This window comes from Equus quagga, chromosome 1 (assembly GCF_021613505.1).
Source record: "Equus quagga isolate Etosha38 chromosome 1, UCLA_HA_Equagga_1.0, whole genome shotgun sequence".
Lineage (NCBI taxonomy): Eukaryota > Metazoa > Chordata > Mammalia > Perissodactyla > Equidae > Equus > Equus quagga.
Window position 1 is genome coordinate 133,554,649 of NC_060267.1, and position 21,250 is coordinate 133,575,898.

Sequence of the window (21,250 nt, forward strand, 5' to 3'; positions counted from 1 at the left end):
CTTAAGGGCCAGACTTTTGTCTGCTTTAATCCTTACAATTACTCTCACAGAACAGAAGGACAGATAATATCCTCTATTTAACAGGTGAGCATACCGAGGTCACTCAGTTAGTGAGTAGCAGAATGAGGATCCAGGACCAGGTCTGTTTCACAGGCAAAAGCTGACATTCTGAACCTCCACCATAAGACAGAGCTCGATTAGTCTGGCAAGATGGTGGGGGGTGGGGGGATAGGGCACAGGCCTTGAGCCCAGTAGTTTGTTTCCAGCAGCAGTAGCAGCAGTAACAGGTCAGGAGGCATTTATAGGAGTCCTAGGGACCTTCTCTGCCACTGTTGCAGGAGGCAAAGCCACGTGGGCTTCACTCCTGCCTTGTTGGAGCTCATGGGCTGTTTAGACAGAGACACGTATCTAGTCTCTTCACTGCAAAGCCGACTGTGCTGAGAGCTATAAAGGCTTACAAAGTGCTTTACAGGTGCTGTCTTCGTCTGCTCAGGCTGCTGTAACAGAATACCATAGATTGGGTGCCTTAAACAACAGGAACCTATTTCTTGCAGTTCTGGAGACTAGTAAGGCCAAGAGTGCTGGCTGATGTGTTCCTGGTAAGAGCCCTCTTCCTGGTTTGCAGCTGGCTGCCTTCTTATTGTATCCTCGCACGGCAGAGAGAGTTCATCTCTCTCTTGTCTCTTCTTTTTCTTTTCTTTTTTTTGTCTTCTCCCCAAACCCCCCAGCACATAGTTGTATATTTTAGTTGTAAGACCTTCTGGTTGTGCTATGTGGGACGCCACCTCAGCATGGCTTGATGAGCGATGCCATGTCCGTGCCTGGGATCTGAACCAGGGACACCCTGGGCCGATGAAGGGGAGCACGTGAACTTAACCACTCGGCCCACAGGGGCCAGCCCCCTCTTGTCTCTTCTTATAAGGTCAGTAACCCCATTCAGGCTCCACTCTATGACCTAATTAACCCCCAAAGGCCCCACCTCCACATAGGAGTGGCGAGTGCCCTCAGGGAAGGTGCTTTGGACAGAAAGGGCTGCAGAAACAAAGGCCAATGAGATAGGGCCTGTTTGGGGACAGGTAAGGGCTCCGAAAGGTTAGAGCCTAGAGTGTGTTGGGAAAGGGCAGTGGTGATGCAAGGTGGTTGTGAAAGTAGGTTGGGGTCAAATCACGGAAGGCCTAAAAGACTGGGAAAGACTGGGCTTCCTAGGGTTGCATAGTAGATAATAAGAACAACCACAGAACAGCTGATTGTGTGTGTTGGGCACTTTATATTTTACAAAGCACTTCCCGACCACTCTTCTTCTCTGTCCTCACAACTGGTAGCAGGCTAGAGCGGCAAGTTCAAGATAGGGAGCCTGGGGTCGGCTCCACGCAGGTACAAGTTGTGTAGATTTGAACAAGTCACTTCACATCTCCAAGTCTCACCTTACTCATCTCTAAGAACAGGGCCCAATGCTCAGCGCTTTAGGAAGGGTTACACAAAACCACCCATGTGAAAATGCTGTTTTTAGCTTCTGGCCCACAGTTCTTTCTCTGTAAAATGGGGACAATCCCTGTGCAGCCTAATCAAGGGGGCGGTGTCTTCGATTTTGTAAGCAAAGCCCAAATGGCAAGAATCTAATTAACGAGGCCAGGTAAGTCGTTTCTTGGTTGGCATGCTGAGCGCCTCAGAGAAGGGACTTTGGCTACTTTAACGGTGTCTCTTAATATCGGTCATGGTAGTCAACTCATTTTGGACAGCGAGGGAATAAGCACAGAGCATGCACAAGCAAGTGCAAAAAACACAGGAGACGCGGTGCTGGCTCACTAACGTGCCCCCAGCCGGCCCACTTAAAGGGCCGGAACATCTAGTGCCCCGCCCCCGCCGTCCGAAGATCACCAATCAGTGAGCGAGTCGCTCCGTGACGCTATCTTCTCGCGACTAAGCGGGCTGGCGGCGGCGTTTCCTGGTGACAGAGCCCGGGCGCCGAGGGTATGCGCCCCCAGGAGGTGCTGGGCCGGGCCGCCCGACTGGCCTCCTCCGGTCTGCTCCTGCAGGTACTCTGTCCGGCCGGCCCCAGCCTACCCCGCAGCGGGCATTCGCGGGGAGGCGGCTCTGGGGTCCTTAAGAGCCCGCCCCGGGGCAGACCCAGTCCGGGCGTGGACCCCGCTACGGAGGGTTTCAACTGGAGGCGGTGGCGGACGCCTAGGTCTGGAGTTGGGAGACTGCAAACAAGCCACTTTCCTTCTGAGCATTATGTTTCCCATATGGTACTAGGAGAGGGTTAGATCAGGTGGCAGGGGTGCCTTTGGTGCTCTAGAATCTGATATTTTTAAGGCAAGGAGTTCCTTTTCTCCATGTCCCACCCCTGACCCTCAAATACCTCCTTCAGGCTCTTTGACTCCCACTGAGTTCAGAGAGACAGCATGGCATATCTAAGAACTGGGACCTGGGCGCGGGCAGGCCTGGATTGAAATCTTGTTTCTACCAGGTGCTTGCTGCATGACAAACGACTTCACCTATTAAGCCTAAGCCTCAGCTTCTCATTGGGAAAATGGATATAATACCTAGCTCTTAAGGTTGTTATGAGGCTTGTTGGGGTTATTCAGATAATTGCACCCTTAATACAGTGCCTGGCTCTTTTTTTTTTTTTTTTTAGGAAGATTAGACCTGAGCTAACATCTGCCACCAATCCTCTTTTTGCTGAGGAAGACTGGCCCTGAGCTAACATCCATGTCCATCTTCCTCTACTTTATATGTAGGACGCCTGCCACAGCATGGCTTGCCAAGCGGTGCCATGTCCGCACCCGGGATCTGAACAGGCAAACCCCAGGCTGCTGAAGTGGAATGTGTGAACATAACCGCTGTGCCACCCGGCTGGCCCCAGTGCCTGGTTCTTAATATGTACTTAGTAAATGTTGGCTGAATCTTCCTTCTGGCTATGTGACCTTGGACAAGTCACTTTCCCTTCTTGGCCCTAAAATGCATCATCTGTCAGATATGGTACATGCCAGTTGGTTCAAATGGTATCTAAACATTCTTTCAACTCTTGCAGGTAGTCATTCTAAGTCAATTGGCTCCATTTCTCTGTTTCACTCTTGAGCCATTGAACCCTTACTAACAGGAGTCCTGAATCCACCCTCCCCCTTATTTTAGAGAGGCAGCGTTTCACTAGGAGAAAGAACCAGGCATACTTGGGCTCAAGTTTTGGCCTTGTCCCTTGCTAGATGCCTGCCTTTGTGAAGATCACTTAACTTTTCCGAGTATCAGTTTCTTCATCTTAAACGAGAGCAATGATGCAACCTCACAGGGTCGTTAGGGAGATTAGATGAAATGCCTGGTAAGTGCCAGGCACATTATAAGTACTTAAATGTTAGCTATTTTTATTATGTAATAAGGATTTTTTTTAAATGGTCATTATAGGGATGAAAAGAGGTAATCTATGTAAAGCATGTAGAAGATTGCTTTGCATAAGATATATGCTTAATAAACATTAGCTATTCACCTAAGCCTAAATTAGGTGAACCCTAAGTTTACCTAGTTTTTTTTTTTCTTATCTCACAATGTAAATAACTGAGTTCAGTGCTTTATCCACAATGCTGATTGTTCAACCTTTGATGATACCTTACCATCCAGATTGGCTTCATGAAAAGAAAACAAGTCTTAGCAGAAAACACCCTGGACTAGGAGTCAGGTGGCCTGCGCATAAGGTCAGGCTGGGTTATTTGCTTGCTGTGTGACATTGGACAAATCACTTTGCTCTGAGTCTTACTTGCTTCCTGTGCATTTACCTGGTTGCTTTTAAGGGTCAAATAATAAACAGATGTGAAAGAATTTTTTTTAAACTGTAAAGTCCTTTACAAAGTTAAATGAAGACTGTTGCTAATAAGGGCCACTATGTGGAGCCAGTACTGGGTAGCATGAGCAACCTCAGAGCTTCATTAGCTCAAACCTTTATTCAAACCAATTAGGAGATAAGGAGATAGCGTGAGATATTGTTTATTAAATGATGATAACTTTGACTTTAAGGTTAACATAATGTGCAGCTGGCCCCATGGCCTAGTGGTTAAGTTTGGTGCACTCTGCTTCAGTGGCCCTGGTTCAGTTCCTGGGCATGGACCTACACCTCTCATGGGCAGCCATGCTGTGGCAGTGACTCACATTCAAAATAGAGGAAGATTGGCACAGATGTTAGCTCAAGGCAAATCTTCCTCAAATGAAAAGGAGGATTGGTAACAGATGTTAGCTCAGGGCCAATCTTCTTCAGCAAATAAAAAATAAAAAATTAAATGTGTGTATGTGGGGGTTTGTTTTTTTTTTTTTGAGGAAGATTAGCCCTGAGCTAACATCTGTCCCCAATCCTCCTCTTTTTGCTGAGGAAGACTGGCCCTGAGCTAACATCTGTGCCCATATTCCTCTATTTTATGTGGGATGCCTGCTACAGCATGGCTTGACAAGCAGCATGTAGGTCTACACCCAGGATCCAAACTGGTGAACCCTGGGCTGCCGAAGCAGAATGTGCGAACTTAAGCACTGGGCTGGCCCTGTATGTGGTTTTTTAAAACTAGCCATAATCTTTAGATTTCTTGAGTGTTTTAATTTGGTCTTGTGTGCCTTCTCAAATTATACTCCAAACACATGAGGTAGCTTTGCAATTACATTGTATTCTGCAAGAATTTGAGAGCTAATTCTCTATCTTAACTCTGAGCTGACCATAGTGAAAGTATTAATGCCTTTCATTGGTATGCATTTTTCAAAAAAGATTTCACTTCAATGATCTCATTTGATCCTTGTTATCAGCCCTATGAGATACGCAGCCTCGTTTGACAAAGGAGGAAATTGAGGCTTCTAAGAATTAGAAGAGGATGGGTTTAACAGCTAAATAACGAGTTGAGACTCTCAGCTGAGTGCTTTTTCCATTGAGGGCTCCATGAATTGGCTTCAAACTTCTAAAATTGAGTACAGAATTTGATGTGTAGGTATATAAATATGTACCTGCATGTTTCTAAGGAGAGCTACAGAGCTTTTATCAGACTCAAAAGGTCACCTTTGACTCCATAGAAGGTTAAGATTGTATCTTGGCTTTGGAGACCTTGCTGCTCTGTGATATTCAGGGACAGTGTTAAACTGTACTCTCCCTTTTTGGTCATACCTTTCCCTGGAGATTTTTAGACCATGGTAGTCCCTTGGCATTTTGATTGAATGTTCCAGATTGCAGCTCATCACGGGTAACTCTGAGAGGGCTTGTCATAGAAGCGATTTGTCATTTGTTCTGGAATACACTTGAGTTGCACCTCTGGCTCTGCCAGGATGCAGAGGGGGAATGAGGCTTGCACCTCATACTTCAGCCAGCATCCCCATTTTCCAACCCCATTTAGTTGCAACCTGTACTGTCTCAGGGGAGGAATTCTTTGCTCAGGTGGTTTTCTTGAACTGACAGTTTGCAAGTCTCAGGGTGTATCCCTTTCAAATGGCAATAGCTGGACTCCATCTCCCCCCCCCCCATTTTATCTTATTGCAGTTGTCATTTGAAAGGTATTTCAATTCCTCTCTGGGAAGTGGTAAATATTCAGTAAATACAGGCTTTTCTGTTTCCTAATTGAGAAAACTGAAGTTCAAAGAGATTAAGTGTCATCAGAATTCCCAGATATTTATTACTAGGCAGAGAAATTAGATCCTTTGGTTCCTAGTGACTCTGCTCTACCTGCAGGCTCCCACTTGCTGAGTGTGTGCTATTTCTAAATAGGCTGGAGGGAGGGGCAATGTGAAGCACTAACTAGAATTCTCTTTCTGCCTCCTGGAGTGCCTGACTGAACCTGAAGAAATTCATTGAATCTCTTGGGGCCTCCTTCTTCTCATCAATAATTCAGGGAGACTTCGAAGTGCCTTTCTGAGTTCTTTGACCACTGCACAAGGGTGTCAAGAGACCAAAGGAATGAAATTTCAGAAGAAATGTGGACAGGTTGAGTGTTTTAGAGAGGACCTCCATGGCAAAGCTGCTGTTTGTCATTACATTAGGAAGAGCAGCCACATTGTTTTAATTTCAGCAAACACTCCTGACGTAATTTATTCTTATGTATTTTTCTTCTTTTTCTGTAGGTGTTATTTCGATTGATCACCTTTGTCTTGAATGCATTTATTCTCCGCTTCCTGTCAAAGGAAATTGTTGGTATAGTGAATGTAAGGTAAGAAGGGATGTACCCTGGCATTGTCCACATCCCTGGTCCGATTTTCTCCAAACTGTGTCCCTGTGTGTCACCCTCGGATTTGAGAAGCATAGGCCTTTAGCAGAAGCAGAGTGTTTTAGCAGTGGGCTGAGGAGGAGCATGCTGGGGTGGGGGAATGAGCAGGTGATGTTGCTTTTAATGGACCCATGGAGTGTTTTCCATTAGCAGCCTCCAAATGCACATTTCTCTGCCAGCTGTTCCGATTTGCCTGCTCTTAGAACCCAGGAGAGGAGTGGGAGTAAGTAATTCATTGCAAACTGTCTCACATATAATCCTGTGTTCTTGTCCTGCTGACAGCAGAGGAAGCAGGAATTCTGCAGTTCGTGAGGATGTGCTTCATAATTGCAGGGCTGGAAGCCACCTTCCTTCCCTCCTCAGTGAATTTTATAATTGGAAAATGGTCGCTGGGATGAGAGCTTGAGTCCTTGTCATTAGTTCCTTAGAGACTCTTAGAAAGCTGACATGCTTTGTCTTTTAGACTCAGTTTGTTTCTTTTCTCCTCCTTTCTGTTCAAGGATGCCCACACATATTCTGTATTCACAAATGACACAAAAGTATATGAAATGATGGGAGTGCTCAGAATAGCTCAGCTTCTCAGGTGTGTCTTCATGTCCTGATAAACAAGACAGTATGTTCCAGACAGCATTTCACATCTAATACCCACGAAACATATGCTCTTGGCTCTGTTCTCAGAGCTTAGTTAAGGTTCTCAAACTTTGATGACAGAGGAATCATCTGGGGAGCTTTGCACTTGGTAGGGCTGAGGAGGGGCCCAGGAATTTGCATTTTGACACGCTACTCAGGTGAGTTTGAAGTAGGGACCATACTTTGAGAAATACTGTGTTTTTTTTTTGTTTTTTTGGTTTTTTTGAGGAAGATTAACCCTGAGCTAACATCTGCTGCCAATCCTCCTCTTTTTGCTGAGGAAGACTGGCCCTGAGCTAACATCCGTGCCCATCTCCCTCTACTTTATATGTGGGACACCTGCTACAGCATGGCTTGGCAAGCAGTGCCATGTCCGCACCCAGGATCTGAACTGGTGAACCTGGGCCACTGAAGCAGAATGTGCGCACTTAACCACTGCACCACTGGGCAGGCCTGAAATACTGTTTTGCATTTTGTAAGCAGGAATGAAGATGGCCAAATCCTCTTAGATGCTCAGACTTTAAAGCAGTTTGGGCCTCTCCCCAGCTGGTCTACCCCAGATTGGCAGGTCCTCGCTTTGACAGCCCTTGTTTGGCCTGCCCCCTGCTTAATGTATGGTTCAGTCTCCTCGTTGGCAACGTCGGACAGAAGCACTGGGTAACAGGATGATCTTTGGACAACTTCAGCCCTGGGCCATCCCCACACTGGCTTCAACTGGGCCACTGCCTGGTGAGGAAGGAAAACCTCAGATGCTCCTCGCTGAGGCACAGGAGGCTCCACCTGGGTGCTGCCCATCTGGGAGGTAGGCACACGAGCCTTGCTGGCTTGGGTTCAGCAGCCTCTGTAATTGCTGCCAGCCTTATTGCCTGTCCTGAGATTCTTTTGACCAGAGCCTCCATGCAGTAGAGCCTCAGCTTCTCTTACAAGGGCCATTGGGTCACCAGTCTCAGGGTGACCAAGAGGTCCCCTTGTTGTGTGGGCTCATATCTTGTCCTTTTCTCCTCCTCATGGTCAGAGCCACACCTCTGTCTGTAGCCGTGAAGCCTGCAGGCTTTGGGGGCCACTGGCAGTTTCTGCCTCTGGCATAATATGCAGTAGGCACACACTCAGGTGTCCGTTGTTTGGTTCGTAACTCTTTTGTTTGAGTGGATCAGACCCATGAGGGGTCCTGTAAAAACTCAACTGCCCTCCATGTCACCAAGTGTGATTTATGACCAAGACTTTTTCTCCTCCCTGCTGCTGGCAAAGTCTCAGAAATTCTCCATGAAAAAACTAGAGACCTTATTGATTTCTGCTTTTCCTTTACAGGCTAACACTGCTTTACTCAACCACCATCTTCCTGGCCAGAGAGGCCTTCCGCAGAGCATGTCTGACTGGGGGAGCCCAGCGAGACTGGAGCCAGACCTTCAACCTCCTGTGGCTAACGTGAGTCGTGCTTTGTCAGGAGTCAGTTTCAGGAAGGCAGGTGTGATAAGTGTTATGAGTTAAGAGCAACACTCGCCTAAAGTTGAATTATCTCCAGCTTCGGTTTTGCAGTGGGTTTCTGGGGACTTGGTGTGGGACAGAAAAGGGAAAGCGTCCGTGTGCAAGGAGCTTCTTGGCTGTCTTCTCTCTGGATGGCCGGGAGGCTCCAGGTGGGGATTCTGGCCATGTTTCTACCCGTTGGAGGTTGTAGTTCTCCTGTTGCTGATCCCCACCTTGGGCCCTACTGGGCCTGTGCCATTTTTTTTATTCCTCATCTTATCCCCTTTAGTATTTTCTGAGTTTTTAACAACCACTCAGTCTTAATGTTTTTTGAAAGCCTTTTAGGGGTTTCATTATATCTTTCTTCGATTTTGTTATGTTGATTTCAGCTCTGAACCTTTTAGAATATTCTTGAAGACCAAGTACATCAGCTAAAAATTGTAATGGCTTTTCTGTGGTTTGATCCCTGCAGGGGGGCTGGTGGTTGAGGTTGTTTCCCCGTGCTGCCCTTGCATAACTCCTCCTTTTGCCTCATGGAAATGACTGTCATAAGGGTTGGTAGGTGTTCATTTTACCAGAGGAATGACTGTGTAACTACCCAGTCATATTTAGGTGCTCTGTGGTGCACATGTGAAGGGATGCTGTGCACTGGATTGTTGGTTATTTGGGTGCAAGCACCAGCTGTCTTTCAGTCATTCTAAGTGCGAACACCAGATACGCTGTCTGGGAATTTTGCTTATTGCGTCAGGGTAGCACAGGGTGGGAATGCAGGCTTTGAGGTTAGATAGACCAGGGCTGGGTCCTGCTTCTGCCCTTGACTAGCTGTTCATGACCGTGGCCGAATTACCCACTGCCTGTCAGCCTTAGCTTCTTCATCACTTAAATGGGGATAATGGCAGGATCATTGTGAGGTGTCAGTGAGATAAAGGGGGTGAATCACAGTGCCTGGCATGTAGTAAGTGCCTTAATAAATGGTAGCTATTTTTATAATTATAACTATATTTCTTTTGTGTTCCGTGTTACTATTTTAATATATATTTATATTTATTTTTATAGTTAGCATATTAAAAAAATATTTTTTCCCTTTTCTAGAGTCCCCCTGGGTGTGTTTTGGTCCTTGTTCCTGGGCTGGGTCTGGTTACAGTTACTTGAAGTGCCTGATCCTAGTGTCGTCCCCCACTATGGAACTGGAGTGGTGGTGTTTGCTCTCTCGGCCGTGGTGGAACTTTTGGGAGAGCCCTTCTGGGTTTTGGCACAAGCACATATGTTTGTCAAGCTCAAGGTCAGTGTGCCTTCTCCTGTGAACGGGAAATGCAAAGAATAAGGGAGAGAGTGGTTTTTAAAAAATGCTTTTATAGGAAAAAATGATTTTTTCAGACTTGCATCTAAAAACGATATTTGGAAAAAGGTAACATGATTAGTTCATTCATTTGAAATTTGGCATATGGGCTGGGCTAAAGTTTACCTCTGCTATACTGTTAATGAAAAACAGATTCACTAATTGGGAAGTTATTAGTTTAGATAAGAGTTTTAAGAGGACTGTGAAGGTTTTTTAGATTTGTCTAATGATTCTATTTTTAGTTGTATACTAATATTTTTTCTCTTCATCTTTTAAAATATATAATTTGACATGTACAAAAGAATATATATAACAATTTTGTAAATCTTAAAGCATGATAATATACTGAAGATCCATGAACCTACCGTCCAGCCCAAGTGGAGCATTACCCATACTGAGTCCAGCCATGGGCCCCACCCCACTGCCAGGGTCACCACTCTTCCAGGTTTTCTAGTTGTCATTCCTTTGCGTCTTCAGTCTTTAATAATGTTTGTAAAGTGCACCCTTTACCACATGTTTGCAGGTGATTGCTGAGAGCCTGTCGGTAATCCTCAAGAGTGTCCTGACAGCTCTTCTTGTGCTGTGGTTGCCTCACTGGGGGCTGTACATTTTCTCTTTGGCCCAGGTAAGAGTTACAGCTTTTAACTTTTGTATAATCTGTATTTCACTATCTGTTTCTTTCTTCTTGTTCCCAGTACTGCATGGTTTACATTTGCAGTATTCATGCATGTGAGGAAGGCTGGAAGCTCTAGAAAGACAGTCTTCACACTGCTTCTCCTCTGGCTGCCATGTCCATCCTGCTGCACGCACTGACACCACTGGTGTCCACAGGGACCTGGTGAGGGCCGCACACTAGGCCTCACTGCCCAATGTAGAAACTCCTTTGGACATTCTGTGGGCAAGCCCTTATCATATTGATCTTCGATTGTCTGACTGCCTTGTAGAGGAGAAAAAAAGGCAGTAAGGGGGTGGGGTGGGAATCAAATTGCATGTGTGTTATTTTTCCTAGATTTCAACCAGTTGTGTTCAGAATAGGAGGAAATCACCAAGCCTATTTTAAACTTAGATTAAAATCTCATAGAATTCAGAGGGTGTGAATCAAGTCGTCACAGGTACATTTTCAGTTTTAGTAGTTTTGGTTTCATTTACATCTTATCATTTTCTAATTCTAGTTCATATTTCTACTTCTAATAAAAATATAACTAGACTACAAGTGCTAATTTTAAAAATGAAACCTAAGGTCAGATAATTAGCAGGACATTCTGTACAAAGCAGTTTGTAATTTTTCCTAATGTATAGGAAGATAAGTTAAAATTCTTAGTAATGATTTATGTGAGAATCTTTACCATTTCCTAGGCAAGAACTACAAATATTTTTGTGAAAGACAGAAGAGGTAGATTTAAAATTAATAGAATAAGAATGATGGGGCTGGCCCTGTGGCTGAGTGGTTAAGTTTGTGCGCTTCGCTTCGGTGGCCCAGGTTTTCATCAGTTCAGATCCTGGGCGCAGACATGGTGCCACTCATCAGGCCATGTTGAGGTGGCGTCCCACATGCCACAGCTAGAAGGACCCACAACTAAAATACACAGCTACGTACTGGGGGCATTTGGGGAGAAAAAGCAGAAAAAAACAAAAAAAAAAGATTGGCAACAGTTGTTAGCTCAGATGCCAATTTTTAAAACAAACAAAAAAGAATGAAAATTGCCTCCTAAAAGAATTTGTGAACAGTTACATATTTTGGAGAAGTTATTTACGATTATTTTTGCCACGTTTTGTTAGATCTGAACTATAGTATTCATCATTGTTTTTGATGCAGTTTCCCTAACAGGACAGGAGGGCCGTGGAGACGCCCAGTTATTGGTTGACTCTTCTTGGTAAAGGCACTTGCATTATAACTTTCTGATTGTCATACCTCTCACCCAGGATACATCACATGTCATAGGTCAGCAAGGCCAATTCTGAGTTTATTTGCCTCCTTAGCATAAGACTTCTGAGAGCTCTTCTCTGGTACAGTCTCTGTCAGTGTCTGTGTGAGAGGTCTAAGAGCCAACAGCACCTCCTTTCAGCAGGCAAACCCCAATCAGGGCACGGGGATTCCCCTTTGTTCACCCTGCCTCCAGGCTCCTCCTTAACGGGCTCTTCACCCCATGGCATCATATGTGAAATAAAAGGGTCACTCTAGAATATATAAAATATTCTTACAACTCAACGACAAGAAGACAAACCACCGAAAAGTGAGTGAAGGGCTTGAATAGACATTTCTCCAAAGAAGATATACAAATAAACGGCCAATTAGCAGATGAAAAGATGCTCAGCATCATTAGTCATTAGGGAAATGTAAATCAAAACCACAATGAGATACTACCTCACACTCATTAAGATGGCTATGATAAAAAAACAGAAAACAACTAGTGTTGGCAAAGATGTGGAGGAATTGGAACCCTCATACATTGCTGCTAGGAATGTAAAATGGTGCAGCCACTGTGGAAGACAGTTTGGCTGTTTATCAGAAAGTTAAATGTAGAGCTGCCATATGAGCCAGCAATTCCACTCCTTGGTATATACCCAAAAGACTTGAAAACAGATGTTCAAACAGCTTGTACATGGATGTTCATAGCAACCCTATTCATGATAGCCAAAAGGTAGAAACAACCTAAATGCCCATCAACTGATGACTACATAAATAAAAGGTAGTATATCTGTACAATAGAATATTATTCAGCCATAAAAATGAAGTACTGATATGTGCTACAACATGATGAACCTTGAAACCATTATATTAAGTGAAAGAAGCCAGACGCAAAAGCCACCTATTGTATGATTTCATTAATATGTAATGTCCAGAATAAGCATGTCCATAGAGAGAGAAAACAGGTTAATGATTGCCAGGGGATGAGGGAATGGAGAATGACTGCTAATGGGTACAGAATTTCCTTTTGGAGTGATGGGCATTTTCTAGAATTAGATAGTGATGGTGGTTGTACAACATTTTGAATGTACTAAAAGCCACTGAATTGTATGCTTTAAAATGGTCAGTATTAAGTTTTGTGAGTTTTTCCTTAATAAAAAAAGGGAGAAGGATCATGTAGTTAGGATACACTGCATGAGGACTGCTCATAGGTTGTTACTGTTTCCTGGGCTCTGGTCAGCAGGAAGACTGAGAGAGGCTGGGAAGGGAGCTGGAAAGGGTACTTGTCACAGAGGATGTTGGCTTCAGGTGGTGTGGCCCCTAGCAGTGCTGCTTGTGTCTTAAAGGGCTTGCGGCCTTAAAGAAGAAGGGTGGTAGACGGAGAACTCTGTCCTCAGGCATGGATGGGGTGGAGAGCAGAGGAGCTTAAAGCAAGGCTCCTCTTTCTCCTTGCCCTGTGCCTTTGCTACAGGGGCAGCTTTGATGTTTCCAGACTGAAAGCAGGGCCTGGAGGTCCCGTTCCTTGAGCTGGTGTGCGCTACTGTTCTCAGTGGGGAAAGAGGGTAGAAGGGAGCTTGTGAAAAAGGGCTCTTTGGATACTCCTCATCAACCTGCAAACAAAACCTCTGGCTGCTGCTCTTGGCCAGAAGCCATCCTTTTGTTCCAGATGGGTGGAGGGAGAGTGGGCCTTCTTATCACCCCATCTTACCTCCCCCATCCTGTAGTAGCTCTTGCCCTGCCCACGCATTAGGAACAAAGGAGAGAGCCAGCAGCTCAATTCTGCTTTTTAATCTTAATGTCACAGGTTTCCAGGGCTTATGGAAAATCCCCAGTGCTAGATGATGGCAAGTCCCTGGGTATTAGCACAGCCGGGACACATGGATCCTCATAGTGTGTTGTCTAGGCAGGAGAGCCATTCCTTTGGCCACATGCAAATCTTTTGAGAACATATCTGACATTACTGTGGCAGTTACCCTAGTGGCTGTCTGAAATTAGGTTTTGCTAGTCAGAAGAACTTCTGTTCTCCCAGTCAGGTGAAGTGTTTAGAATGCTTTCCCCAGAGATGCTGCAATGGAGCTGGGCCTTATTGAGAGGTGCTCTTTTCCAGACAGTGAGGCATTGCTTAACAGAAGGTACAGTTATTAAGATAGTCTTTTTCTTGATTGGCCTTTGAGGTCAAATTTATAGGTATATCTTAGTTTTTCCTTTATTAAAACAGTGTAATTTAAACCCATTATTTTCTTTTTTCAGCTTTTCTATACTACAATTCTGGTGCTTTGCTATGTTATTTATTTCACAAAGTTGCTGGGCTCCCCAGAATCACCCAAGCAACAAACTCTTCCTGTCTCCAGAATGACAGATCTGTTACCCAATGTTGTGAGAAATAAGGTAAGTAACACATTTTGTCTCTTATTGTTGATGCTGGTTATCCTTGAGGGAGAGAACTACAATTTTATTGCTGATTGTTATAATAGTAAAGATAATTTGATAGCTCATATTTATTGAATGCTTGCTATGTCCTAAACCAGGGTTTTATTTATTTTTTTTAAAAGATTTTTTTTTCCCTTTTCTCCCAAAGGCCCCCGTACATAGTTGTCTATTTTTAGTTGTGGATCCTTCTAGTTGTGGCATGTGGGATGCCGCCTCAGCATGGCCTGATGAGTGGTGGGTGCTGTGTCCGCACCCAGGATTCAAACTGGTGAAACCCTGGGCCGCTGAAGCAGAGCACGTGAACTTAACCACTTGGCCACGGGGCTGGCCCCCTAAACCAGGGTTTCTAAATCTTGACACTATTGACATTTGGCGCTGGATAATTCTTTGTTATGGGGACTGTCCTATACATTGTAGAATGTTTAGCAGTATTTTCAGTCTTTATCCACTAGATGCCAATAGCTACCACCCTCCAGTTGTAACAACCAAAACTGTCTCCAGACACTGCCCAATGTCCCCAGGGGGGCAAAATGGCCCCCAGTTGAGAACCACTATGCTAGGCCCTATGCCAAATGCCTTATTTGGTGCTTAACAACAACCCTGTGAGACTGACATTATTATTTCTATTTTGGGGTTGAGGAACTGAGGCTTAGTGACTACATACCTGCCCAAGGTGAGGGTGAGAGCAAGGACAGGAACCAGGAGTGGCTGGAATCCCAGCAGAGCACAGGCAGTAACCACTGTGCTCCCCTCTCTCTGTTCTGCTATTTCCCTTGGTTTTCTTAGGATTGACCTCTGGCACAGACAGTCCAGAGTGCTGACAGAGCAGGGATGACCCCTGCACAGTTCCTTTATCTAGTGCCAGGCCAGTCTTTCAGGGCTCCACTTTCCCATGTAGACCATTGAGGATCTCGATGCTGATGTGTGGGAGTGAGGCATAATCTTTTTCTGCTTCACTCTTTAACTCTCTGTGCAGTTGACTTTTATTTCTTGCCTCTTGTGGGGTCAGTGCTGCTGTCTGTGGCCTGGAGTTGCACATGTGGTGTTATACCACACTGCCCCTGCCTGGTGTTTTGTGACCTGCTCCATTCTGGGCTGACTCACTCTCCGTGTTTCCTGTAGTTGTTTGCTTGCTGGATGTGGTACACTTAGTTGCGATAAGGCTTTGACTAGACTTCTTATTCCTCTTTTTTGTTTACTTGGAAAAAGTAGTGAAATATTTGGGATTTAAGTCCCAGAAGTTATGGAATGCTGTTATACAACTTTTCAAGAAGAACCAGATATTATATAACAAAGCCAGGTATGTTCTCATTTGTTAGATAAGGGTTCTCCATTCTGATCAACTAGATCTTACCTTTAACCTAAATCAAGATGACAATTTTTGGGTACCATGGTGCCTCATCTGCAGGCTTAGAGGATTAGGACTCGAGATGGCTTGTCTTGCCTAGAGCTTCTGCCACCTGCCTACAGAGCAGGTCTGAGAGTACAGAAAAGTCTCGCTCCCCTGAGTGCTCCCCAGTGCCCATCTGTACCAAGCCTGGCCAGCTTTTCATACTGGGCCAGCCCCTGCACCCCAGCAGTATTTTGGAAAGGAGCATTTGGACCGTTAATACAGGCAAGGAGAGAGAGGGTAATGAAAAGAGTCTGTCAAGTATGTATTTAACCTTATCATGGGCTCAGAACTCCGAGCTTCAGTTTCCCGATCTGTCAAATGGGGATAATAAGAGTGCCTGCCTGCTAAGGCAGTTGTGGGAGCTGGAAGAGATGGAGCATGTAAGGTGCTTAACACTGTGGCCTGGTACAAGTGAGTGTCGGTAAGTGACAGCCAATGCCATCACCATCACGCTGCTGCTCTGAGAGTAATAGTAGCACCACTGGAATATGGTCACAAGGCAAACACTGATGGCACTGGTGTGAGAGCTCAGTGATTTAATCTGGGAATCTATCCTGAAAGTACCCGTGCTTGTACTGCCGGGGTAGAAGCCTTGACCACGAGGAGGTTGGTGTGCCTGTCATACACAGTGGCACTGTTTCTGCTGACAAGCAGTCAGAGTGCGGCCCCATGCTTGGTGCTCTGGAATACAGCATGTAGGATGGTGATTGCTGGGCCTCAGGGAGCTTCCTGTGTGTTTGGGAGGCAGTAGGTACAGATCAGAAGCCTGCAGAACTCCCCCCACACCTCAGGGTCCTCATTTTTAAGGTAAGATTGTTGGCCTACGTGACCTGTGAGGCCCCTCTGAAGTCTTAAGGAGTTCTGTGTGAGTATTTGAACTTTGATGAAGAGCTGTTTCTAGTAACTGCCATTGGCTGCATGCTTACTCTGTGCCCGGTGTTATGCCAGGCACTTTACATGGACTTTTGTCCTGTGAGATAAATACTATTATCTTTGTTTTATAGTTGAGAAAACTGAGGTTCAGAGGAGTAAAGTGATAACCCAAATCACACAGCTGGTTTTCAATTCCCTTCTCTCTAACTTCATCATTTATTTACTTAAAGATTGGGTAGTTCCAGGTAGAACAATTCATTATTCAAGTTTTTTTTAAAAAAAAAAAAAAGAGAAAAGAAATGAGGTGAATCTGAATGCAGTGGATGACTTTACCGTTGGCAACATGCCTAACCTGACTCCAGAGTAGCTTTCTGCACTAGGGGCTCCCTCATGCTAAACTCGTCAAACGGTTACATTCAAAAGCAATTTGACCAAATTGGGAGATTTCTTTCTTACGCTTGTAGACTTCTATCTTCTTTAAAAATACTCATTTAGCCTTAAAATAAATTAGTGATATGTCAAATAATGGCTGCCTTTTATATCTTTTATATTCTTTTATACTTCTGAGTGATTTAATGTGAGAGATCTGCTAATATTTAAGTAAAGCTGAGGAATTTAACACAGGAAGGATAGATTAAGCAGTATGCTGTATTGAGCACTGTACCCAGGTACCCTGAGTGGGGTCCTTGCCCTCTCAACTTGGCATTGTGCTGGGGAGATAAGATGCATACTCAGCTAACTACACTGCAAGAGGGTGTGTATGTGTCTAGTGTTAACAAAATAGAAGCACAGAGAAAGGACTGATGAATTCCATCTGGGAGCATTGAGGAAGGCTTCATGAAGGAAGCTGCTTGTGAGTTGGGCCTTGACATGTGGATGGGCAGAGGTGAATGTGCATGTGTGGTGGAAATGTGCATTTGTGGCTGTTGCGATGAAAGACGTTTGCTCAGGGCCTATATTGTGCCCATCACTGTGTTGGAATTGGGATTCCGGAGATGACTGGGGTACTTAGTTTGGCTAGACAGTTGCAGAGGGGAGAAGAAGCAAAAGGTGGAAGGAGGTTATAGCCTGCTGGGCTAGGGCCAGGTATTGGTGGCCTCAGTGCCGTGGAGTGTGGGCTAGATTCAGACGCAATGGGGCCTAATGAAAGGTGTTTGAACAGTGCCGTGATCTACTTGCCTGTGTTGAGGAGCTTACCATCTGTTATAGATTTATTGAGTGTCTCATTTTCTCTCATTCAATCCTCATACCAGCTCCAAGATGCAGGACTTCTTATCCCATTTTGCAGATGAGAAAACTGAGGCTTAACAAAGTTAAGTATCTTGTCCATGGCCTTTGCACTAATAAGTCTGGAGCTGAGGTTTAAACCCCAGTCTCTGAGCCTGACTCCAAAGCCTGAACCCTACCATGAGAAGGATGGGCTAGAGAAAAGGTTGGAAGTGAAAAAACTCACGAGGAGGCCATGGCAATTGTCCAGATGAGAAGTGATGAGGACATTGGGAGGGTGGGTATAAATGGGAGCATGGACATAGTCCGGGCAGAGTTGATAGCCCTGGAGCATGAGGGAGAGGAAGGAGTGCTATGTGGGATGTGGAGGTGATAGAGAGCAGGGGACAGGACCACGGCTGCTGACTCCCTGTTGATTCTTGTCATTATGGTAAGGATGCGGCTGGAAGGAAGAGTCAGAAGTTTGGCAAGTGGAAGAGTTGCTTAGGTTAGAGCACTGTGAGCCCCTGAGTTCTGATTCCAGACTTTCCTGGAAGTACTGCCTATCAGCTTTCACCATCCATGCCTCAATTTCTCCATCAGTACAGCAAAGCAGTGGAATGGCTTGTTGGTCAGTGGATTCTGGAGAAACTCACAGCTGTGTAGACCAGCTCTGCAGTACCAGCCTAGCTCTCATGAAATAGGCTTCTTTTGACTGTCCCACGTGACAAATCCATTCTGAACAGAATAGTAAAAGCCCAAAGAATGCACTGCTTTTCTATCACTTAGCAGATACCTCTGAGAAGAAACCCAATCTCTTACCAGACTTCCTGCCTCTGTGTCCTTAATGAGCATTTTGGAGATAGTAAGCAGTGTGACCATTCGTTCTGAACCATGGGTCCATTTAAATTGAAGGCATTAGGAGAAAGGAATGCTCAAGTATGAGCTTTTAGATCAGATACACTGTCATGAATTCATTTTCCTTAAGAACTTTTTTTTAAAAGAGCTCAGTCATCTTCCGAAACTCATTCACAACCTACCAGCAAGTAGGTTCACAAATCTTGTGTGCCAGCAGTGACTGTTCATTTCCTCTGAAAAGAGCACAGGTACTGCTGTGCAAACCCCCAAAGGAAACCTGGCATGGGGCCGGGGGCGGGGAAGGCATTGGAGTGAGAGAGAGAAGGGGCCTTGCCCACGGAACCCCTGAAGCTGATTATGGGCAGGATCAGTGTCCGAGGACGACGTGGTCCACAGTGCCCCCTAGTGGTGTTGGTGGTCTGGCGCTCTTTGTTCTGGGGAAAGTGATGCCCACTTTCCTTCTCACCAGGGAAGATTTACTCTTGGACTAGAGCTACCCCCCCAGCATCATTTGGGAGGATTCAGGCCTGTCCTCCCGAAATGTGGAAGAAAGGCTCTGAAACCAAGGAGTGAGGAGATCTGAGGATTGGAAATGACCCTTGCTTTCAGGGGATTCTCTAGACTTGCCCTGTCCTGAATGGTAGCCACCAGCCACATTTGGAATTGAGATGAGCTATAAGCGCAAAATACACACTGGATTTCAAAAGACTTAGTATGAAAAAAATAATGTGAAATGCCTCTAATATTTTTTTACATTTTGAAATAGTATTTTGAGTTAAATCAAATATATTTTTAAAATTAATTTTCCCTGTTTCTTTTTACTGTTCACTGTGGCTGCTAGAAAATTACAGTTATATATGTGGCCTTCATTTTCTTTCTACTGGATAGCATTGCTCTTTGGGCCAAGAGCAGGGGCCCATGTGACTGAGACAGTTTCCAGGCCTGCCCTTGGGCCAACCTCCGTAGCTAAAGCTGACCTTCTGGAGAGGTGGAGTGGGCTTGGCCTTTGTGATCCACTCCTTCCCTCCCAACGAGCCCCCTGAAATCCCACCTTTTTGAAAGTCATCACTTTGAGTTCTAACTACTTTTGAAAATGTAGGTACCCTGAGATTAAGAACCTAACACCTAGACTGAACATTCTGGGATCCCAGGATGCCTTCTTTTTTTTGAGGAAGATTAGCCCTGAGCTAACTACTGCCAGTCCTCCTCTTTTTGCTGAGGAAGCCTGGCCCTGAGCTAACATCCATGCCTATCCTCTATTTTATATGTGGGATGCCTACCACAGCATGGTGTGCCAAGTGGTGCCATATCCGCACCCGGGATCTGAACCAGCAAACCCCAGGCCCCCGGGAAGTAGAACATGCGAACTTAACCGCTGCACCACCGGGCCAGCCCCGCAGGATGCCTTCATGATAGAGGGGCCCCAGAGGGAACTGGGGGGAGGCAGAAAAAAAGATATGTCTGACTCGCTTCCCCCCACTCCTCCATTTTGTAGTCAGCTCTCTGACTTTGAGCCCACCTGTCTCTTTCAGCTTTACCTCTGCCCTCCCTAAGCGTTTGCTTCTTTCTTACTCTCCTTGTCCTTAGGAAATGGGCAGTTTTGAGCCCCCCTGGGAGTTTTGGAAGAGCCACGTCAGAAGTTTTGTTTTGTTTTTTCCTTTCTTCTGTCATACCAATTCTGAGTGGTTTAGCTGACCCAGGAAGCTTGGCTTTCTTTTGAAATATACAAGGAAAGCTCATATACATTGTGCAAAGGGACACAGGGTGGCTAAATAGAGCATTAAGATGTGGAGTCTATGGAGCAGAATTTGTTCTGCTGCTTGGCATGCTTCAGACGTTTCTTAAGGAGAGAACTGACTGTGAGCTGTGTGTGTTGGATGTGGTCGGCTTACTGTCTGGGTTTAGGGGTCTCAGTGATAAATCATGGGCAGGCCCCTCACAGGGAGGCTCTTCCACCCAGAGACTTTGTCTGCATGTCTAGGAATGTAAGTTCTTTGCCACTATTTGTTGGATGCCATCTGTGTGCCTAGCATTAGATGAAAAATTATTGGAGACTATCCAAGTTGGGATTTAGGGGCCAAAATGAGTTTGCCTCTCAAGTAGCATTATTGTACTCTAAGACCTGGCAGTTTCTGTTTTGTTTTGTTTTCTCTTCTAGGCTTTTGTAAATTGGAAAGAGGCTAAATTGACTTGGAGTTTTTTCAAACAGTCTTTCTTGAAACAGATTTTGACTGAAGGTAAGTAAAAGGTCACTCTGCGCTGTCAGGAAACCATATGTAAACGAGGGGATTCCATGGAACTGCTGATTACCTAGATCCCGACCTCCCGGTCTAGAGCCCCCTGGGCAGAGGAACCTCAGAAATGGGAGCTTTTTAAACAAGGAGAGGGAAACAAACGTTTATTTAGTTTGATATTTTACTTAAGTTGTCTAATTTAAATCTCTCCACAGCCTTGTAAGAAAGATATTGTCCCTATTTATTATGGATTAGGAAACTGAGGGTCAGTGAGGTTATATAACTTCTGCAGAGTTCTGCAGGAATGAGGAGCAACTTAATTTGAATCCAAGTCTAACTCCAAAACCACATGTTCTATCATTTAAATAATGTATTATAAAGGTATTATATCAGTTACAGACAATTTGGAAAATAGAGGAAACTATCCATAATCTCATTATCCTAACTTTTTATACACTTTCTTCTTCTTTTGAACTTTTTTAAGAACCAGGTTTTCATCATTTTATTTTCTTGAACAACAAGATTGACCTGTGTGATAGTTTGGTCAGCCTTCTACTTTGTAAGGCTTTCCAGTTTAACAGTGACAGAGCTTCCAATGTGGAGGACCAGCAAAGAGCTGAAAGTATATCTGCTTTTTCTGTGTATGTGTATTGGTTTATTTATACTCAGCTTTAGTTTAAAGAATGAGATTTG

General features: G+C 44.9%; 1 protein-coding gene across 3 annotated transcripts in view; it reads left to right on the forward strand.

The window, feature by feature from the left end:
* The first annotated feature begins 1,920 nt into the window (after window positions 1–1,920).
* RFT1 (RFT1 homolog) overlaps window positions 1,921–21,250 on the forward strand; it is a 40,954-nt gene continuing 21,624 nt past the window's right edge. Inside the window, exons 1-8 of one of the 3 annotated variants that reach the window (XM_046675217.1) lie at window positions 1,982–2,036; window positions 6,079–6,164; window positions 7,335–7,653; window positions 8,160–8,276; window positions 9,408–9,597; window positions 10,178–10,279; window positions 13,814–13,951; window positions 20,482–20,560. In XM_046675217.1, coding sequence (XP_046531173.1) covers window positions 7,466–7,653; window positions 8,160–8,276; window positions 9,408–9,597; window positions 10,178–10,279; window positions 13,814–13,951; window positions 20,482–20,560 — 814 coding nt within the window. In that variant the 5' untranslated portion in view covers window positions 1,982–2,036; window positions 6,079–6,164; window positions 7,335–7,465. Of the gene's footprint in view, window positions 2,037–2,782; window positions 2,983–6,078; window positions 6,165–7,334; window positions 7,654–8,159; window positions 8,277–9,407; window positions 9,598–10,177; window positions 10,280–13,813; window positions 13,952–20,481; window positions 20,561–21,250 lie in introns of those variants that run through there. The other 2 variants (XM_046675227.1, XM_046675236.1) reach the window with 2 other exon arrangements.